General features: G+C 39.1%; 1 protein-coding gene across 1 annotated transcript in view; it reads left to right on the top strand.

Annotated features, from left to right (window-relative positions):
- The first annotated feature begins 1,219 nt into the window (after positions 1 to 1,219).
- PLA2R1 (phospholipase A2 receptor 1) overlaps positions 1,220 to 6,911 on the top strand; it is a 59,470-nt gene continuing 53,778 nt past the window's right edge. Inside the window, exons 1-3 of the mRNA XM_066634222.1 lie at positions 1,220 to 1,580; positions 3,581 to 3,754; positions 5,224 to 5,397. Coding sequence (XP_066490319.1) covers positions 1,298 to 1,580; positions 3,581 to 3,754; positions 5,224 to 5,397 — 631 coding nt within the window. The 5' untranslated portion in view covers positions 1,220 to 1,297. The remainder of the gene's footprint in view (positions 1,581 to 3,580; positions 3,755 to 5,223; positions 5,398 to 6,911) is intronic.

Here is a 6,911-nt window from a genome sequence, read left to right as displayed (position 1 = left end):
TACTCCCATCTAGCTACACTACTGGTATCTGTCATATGGAAAAGTTACAAAAAAGCCCACCAACTAGTCCATTCTTTTTAGATTAAAAAGACTCTTCAAACAATTCATTCAAAATCCTTCTAAGTTCTGGTGCATTCTGGCCTGCATCTAGAAATAAGGCTACCCTTCTGGTCCACTAATCCCAGGCTTGGATGTGAGGAACTAGTCCACGTTTTTCATGCATTCTTCCAGTTCTCAACACTTGTTCATGGAGGTGCTCTTCCCTGAGCAGTACAGAGCGTTGCCTTCTCCTGAGTGGTGTGCTTGCATATCTGCTTTCTCCCAATGCCTACAACAGGGATTCCCAAAGTGTGCTTTGTGACAACTTAGGGCAGGGATGTCAAATTCGTTTCATACAGAGGGCCAAATTTAGCATTCCTGGTGCCTGCTAAGGGCTGAAAGTGACATCATTAAGCAGACAGCTACATCATTAAGTAGATGGAGGCCAGAAATAAGCACTTTGTCTTCACATAGAAACTTATTAGCTGCAAATAACAGAAGAGAAGAGAAAATGTGCAAATCTTGTTCATATTTTCAACATATGAGAGAACCCACTTATAGTGAGGGCGGGATAAATTGCTTCCAGGGGCTGCATTCAGTCCACAAGCCTTGTGTTTGACACCCCTGCTTTAGGGTGTTGCAGCACACTCACAGGGGTGCATAGGGGTCCACAGTGGCCCCTCCTACCTGTTTCCCAGGTACCTCCATCTTGGATCTTGCAAGGTAAGTTTGGGAACCACTGGCCTACAACAATCTATGGTCTCTCACTCATTTATCTGAGTTAGAGATAACTCCACTTCTCTTGGGTTGTACTCACACTGGTGTTTACTGTAAGAAATGTCTCCATTTTATGGTTCCTCCCAAGGTATCTCGCTGTGCCAGGTGTCCAGTGAATGTTGTTCACATTAGTATTAATTGGAGGTTCTCTCTGCAAGACAGCTGATAAATTTTAAAATAAATGGAAAATCCAGATTCAAACTCAAGACCAGTGAACTATTCAATAGAGGTGATCTTCAAAAAGCCACTTCATGGCAAGCCAGTCTTATTGTGAATTTGAATAAGGGAAGGGTTTTAGAACACAGTGTACACTAAGCATTTTATGTATCTGATTGATAATAATCCAGTCATTATAATGGAGTAAAACATTTTTGTTCTAGAAAAAGGGATCTTTGTTATCCAAAGCGAATATCTGAAAACATGCATTAAAGCTGATGGTTCCAAACTTATTCTTGAAGCCTGCAGTCAACTTTCCAAATACATGCTGTGGAAATGGGGCTCTAAGCAACACCTTTTCAACATAGGCAGAAGCACTTGTCTAGGGCTCAACATCAGTAACCAAGAACAGCCATTGAGTCTGGCAGAATGTGATTCAGCTCAACAATCACTATGGTGGAAGTGCCACGGAAAGGTATTGGTTGGTGCATCACAGTACAAACTAGCAGTTGAACGTGACAAATTTGTTGTGGCAAAAAGAACTTCGAACCATGACTGGAAACGGTTCATGGCATACGATGGAGATCTTTGCGAACCTGCATTTGAAGGTAAACATTGGTTTTCTGCACTTATTACCCAGGAAGGTGTCTTACATGTCCATTCTCAGTAATTTATTTATTTGTTCATTTACTGTAATTATACCCTAAGGGCACCCAAGATGACTTGCTATTAATTGTTTTTGTTTTTAAATGCTATAAGACAATAAGTAAAACTAGAGAGCCCAATGGATCATAATAATTAAACAACCATTAAAAGTGGCATTAATTTAAAATGCCAGTGAATCATGTCAGTCATCAAATGCTATCCTAAATAAAAATGTTAAAAGGTCCTGCTGAAAGGTATCCAAAGAGGGAGCAGTTCTCAACTCCAAGGGGAAGAGAATTCTATAATCAAGGTGCCACCACCGAGAAGGCCCTATTCCTATTATATGGCAGAGCCTAATCCTGTCCAACTTTCCAGTGCCAATGCAGTCCCAAGGTAAGGGAACAAGTTTTCCCTTACCTTGAGGAGGGCTCCCTGACCTCCCCCACCGCAGATTATAAATTGACCATTATAAATATAGATGTGTCATTGGGTATATGATTTTAGCCTCCTTCAGATGCAATCCAGTCCGAATCCTTCACTTTGCAAATACTGTTAAAGAACAGTGATCCTCCATTTGGCATTTCTTACTGAAGAATGCCTATTAATGTAGGGTAGTGCAGGGCTTTCATAGATAAGTATCTGTATCTGCATTTGTAAGATCTTTGTGGATGTGGCCCCTCGACAGTATAACTATTGTTCACGTCATCAAAACCACTTATCATCTCTTTGAGTTGTGAAACAGATCACTTTTCAGCACCACTTTCAAATTCCATTTTTCACTAACAAGGACCTTCTGCAAGTCAGTTTCATCACCAAAACCATAAAATGTGCATCTGCTTACAAGCTAAAATTCCAGGGCTTCCCATAATTCCAGGAATGGTTCATTATAACTGTGCCTGACTTACAAGATGCCACAAAGATGGATTTGCTTTAATGCGATTTTTACCATCCACATGAGTTCTGAGAATGGAACCCGCGCAAATGCCGACACTCAACCTGTAACTCACTTAATTTTCCATTACATTTACAAATCAAATATCGTATTGCAGTGGTTCTCAAACTTTTTAGAATGTCAGGACTGACCAGAAGTGATGTCATTACTGGAAGTGACATCATCAAGCAGGAAAATTTTTAACAATCCTAGGCTGCAATCCTACCCACACTTACGCAGGAGTAAGTCAATCCCTCCTTTCTAACTACTAAGAGTCTATGGACATTGTAATGATACCTTAAAAATCTTGCAGTATTATAAAATACATACATATGGGGAAGCACAAAGGCAGTTAAGCAAACACCATCTTTGTACAGTATATCCAGAACATATTGCTATCTTGTTGCTCATGCTGCATTTAAGAATAGATGTATAAAAAACTTAGAACTGTTAAGCTTAAACCAATTCTGTTCATCCCACATTTGATGAACATTTGATTCCTGTTGCATATACACAGTGTTGGGCAGAAATGGCTTAACATATGTCATAGGAGCAAGTGAAATATGATAGCAATTGTTTTTTTCAATAAGTGGGTGAAAACTGTTTTTGGAACAATACTGTTCAGTTTTAATAACTTCACTACTCCATATTACACAAAATTATAATAATTTTTATAGTGTTTATGATATAACTTCTCCTCCCCCTACAATAACATAATAAAGATAAATAAAACTAGAAATATAGAGTAACTCACAGACCTGGTGTTAAAAAGGCCTGCTTGAATTGTTGGCTCTGGTAATATTATAGCCCAGTCCTTCACATGGAATTGGAAGGCTTGGAATGTTTACTTAAAGGAAGTATCACTCATTTCAAAAGAATTTGTTTCTATGTGTATGCATTTAGTATTGCAACACAAACTATAAGGCTTTTTTGTATCAGAACCTGGCAGAAAATGCAAATTAGAGGGTTTGAAAAACTGTTTTCTGTGTTCTTTCCAAGTGTGATTTATCCTCAGTGTTTTATTTCATGCAGAAACATATACCCTGTTGGGAAATTCCCTTGGTTTGCCTTGTGTTTTTCCATTTAAATACAACAACAAATGGCACTATGATTGTATCAGAGATGATAGAGAAGGCGGATATCCGTGGTGTGCCACAACCAGCCAGTATGAGCATGATGAAAAATGGGGCCTTTGCCCAAATTCCGGTATGTGGTGCTGTTAACTAATACAGAGCTATCCAGTTGTGTGATTTGACTATCCTGACTATGTTCAGCATGTGTCTTGCCTTACACTGTCAGAAGCCCCAAATGAGCCACTTTTCCAGTGTTTCCCTGCATTTCCTCTCTAAAACATCACTTTCAAGAGAAAGGGTACCAGACTACATTCAAGTGTGATCCAACACATCCCACTAATTTCAGTGGAAGAAGGTAAGAATATACTTAATTCTTCCATTTAAATTAATTAGATTTCAAGTGCTGGGTTATGCCCCTTGCTGTTACAGATTTTGGTAGTTTATTGTTATTGCACCAAGGGTGGTCTTCTAAAACTGTTCTGTATGCTCACTCAATAAACACATACTGTAATTCTACATGAAAATATAACTTTTGATTTTTTTTTCCAATCTGATCATGTTTTGGCCTTCCTGGTAATCCATTAAAATATTGGTAACATGCAGAAGAGTTGCTACTACTGTATTGTTGTACAAGCTTCGTTGCTTTATTTTCTAAACTCCTTCAATCAATACCTTTTAAACTCCTTCAATCAATATCTTCTCAACTCCTTCAATCAATAACTTTTGATTCTTTTTCCAATCTGATCATGTTTTGGCCTTCCTGGTAATCCATTAAAATATTGGTAACATGCAGAAAAGTTGCTACTACTGTATTGTTGTACAAGGTTTGTTGCTTTATTTTCTAAACTCCTTCAATCAATACAAAAACATAATCATTTTCCACATCTCGGTTTCAAATGTTTAGCACTTCAACAATCTAATAAGAAAGATTTGACTTTTGGGAAACTCCAGTTCTTCTTAAAATCAACTAGTGTGCAGCCATGTTTTATCTGTGATGTTTAAAGCAGTAGAAACCCTGCCTTTCTCTAGGTTGAAAAAATGTAATGCAAGTAAATCTTAACTGCACCTAGGAAAAACGTCGCTACCTTTCACTATTTTTACTCTTACCTTTCTTGTTTGCAGTTTTATCAATTCCCTCATCTTCTCAATTGCTTGCTAATCTGAGAGTTTAAGCTGTTTATTGATGCAGTTACCACAGCACATAGGGACTCGGTTAATTTAAATGCGTATTGGTGTACGGATGTCACAGTAATGGTTTGGTCAGTAAGGAAGAAGAGATGTAAGTGTTTAGCTGGATCCTACTCACTGATCAAGTCACTGTGTGCTTCACTGTTAAACTTGTATTACTCATTGACATTATCAGACATGAGTAGTTAATGCCTATGTGTGAAGATAGTTTTTCCTTTTAAATTTCAGACTGCATCCTATTTCCTGATAGTAGTTTGACACCAGAACACTGAAAGTGAATTCATAATCATATCATCATAGCATTTCCATTTATTCATTCGGTGTTAATTAAGCTAGATTGTTATGCTTGGGTGTTATCTTCCTTAATTGCTTTGTAATATCATGCTGTTTTAACTGATCTCTTTTTTCACACAGAGGCTGGCTGTGATATTTTCTGGAAGAAGAATTCTGACACTCAAGTTTGTTACCAGTTCAATCTTTTTTCTGTTCTTTCTTGGAATGAGGCACATGTTGCATGTCAGAGACAAGGAGCAGATTTGCTAAGCATTGTGGATATGATGGAACAGAAGTACATTGGTGAACTAACTGGTAAATGTAAAACGACATTGTTAAATTAAAGTTTCCATTTTTCTCTGTCACTGAATTGGAATGATAAATCTGTCAATCATAGCAGAATCCTACATTCTCCCCTGTCCAAAGCTGCTAACATCAGGTAACTTGATGACATAATCAAATCTAGGGGCCCAATCCTAACCAACTTTCCAGCGCTGATGTAGCCATGCTAACGGGGCATACGCTGCATCCTGTGGTGGTGGGGGGCAGTCATGGAAGCCTCCTCAAGGTAAGGGAATGTTTGTTCCTTACCTTGGGGCTGCATTGCAGTTGCATTGGTGCTGGAAAGTTGGATAGGACAGAACCCTAGGTTACTTAATTGTTTTCACTTCCAAGCCAGCATGCAAACTTCACCTAGTTTAGTAATGCAACACTGTTGGTGACCACCATTCAGAGCGCAATACCATAATCTTTCGAGACTGAAGGTTGCCAGCTAACTAACTGTTGGTGGGAGGGGAGAGGAAGGGTTGGTGGGCTTTGTTCTTGACTAGCTCCATCTGCTGGGCTTAAATGGTTACTGTAGCTAAGACTGCAATCCTGTTCACATTTACCTGAAAGTAAGGCTCACTGAACAAAGTAGGGTTTCTTAGTAGATATGCATAGGATTGCGCTGTAATTTGGTCAAGGTTTTCTCTGTGTCCATCCCACCAAGTTTAGGCATTTTCTGTCAGGCAGCTTATCTATCCTTAATTCCTTTTCCTTTGAATATTTAATTAAGTAGTTACATTTTGACTTTTGCCTGCCTATGTCATATTAGCAAGTAGCTTAATAAGTTGTTGCAAGTTTTGCTTTCACAGGCACTTCTGTGGCTTTCATTATATGAACCTCTGGGATTCAGTATGGTTTCTATTCACTACCACCATTCCAGGCTACAGAGATCAGGCAGAGGGAGAGACTTGTAGGAAAAGCTCCTTCCCAGGAAAGCACTGAACCCAGAGTGTTCAGATAGAAACTACCAGTTTCCCCCATTCAGCTCTTGGTTCAGTAAAGAGAAAGCAGAGAGCAGGAAGGGGTGCATGCACACTAACCACTAGGAAGTACTTCCCTTAATAAACCTGCCTTCTCTTGGGTGTTTTTACATAGAATTTTAACATTATTTCTTGGGTGTTTTAACATAGAATTAAACATTCTTTCAACAATGAATGAAAAGTGTCCTCTTTTCATTCATGCCACTACCCACTGAGACCATTAAACTTCCACTGGCATTGAGGAGAGATTAGCAAGGCATGCCCATGGAGAGCTGGATTGATCAAAAGCATCATTCTGTCTAGACAGGCAAGTGAGTCTTTGTAGCTGGAAGGGCATGGAAGGGATCAGAAGAAGGCCACAGGCCTTGTGTGACTGACCTGCAGTCACAGAAGGCCACCAGTTTTCACTGGGTGTTTACTGAATGTCCATTCAAGGTATCACTTACTCTGCTACACATCTGTCAGAGCTCTGCTCATGAGATGGGACTGAAGAGAAGAAAGAAGAGAGAGATTCGAGGAACA

This window comes from Tiliqua scincoides, chromosome 1, assembly GCF_035046505.1.
Source record: "Tiliqua scincoides isolate rTilSci1 chromosome 1, rTilSci1.hap2, whole genome shotgun sequence".
Lineage (NCBI taxonomy): Eukaryota > Metazoa > Chordata > Lepidosauria > Squamata > Scincidae > Tiliqua > Tiliqua scincoides.
This window is presented reverse-complemented; position numbering and strand designations above follow the sequence as displayed.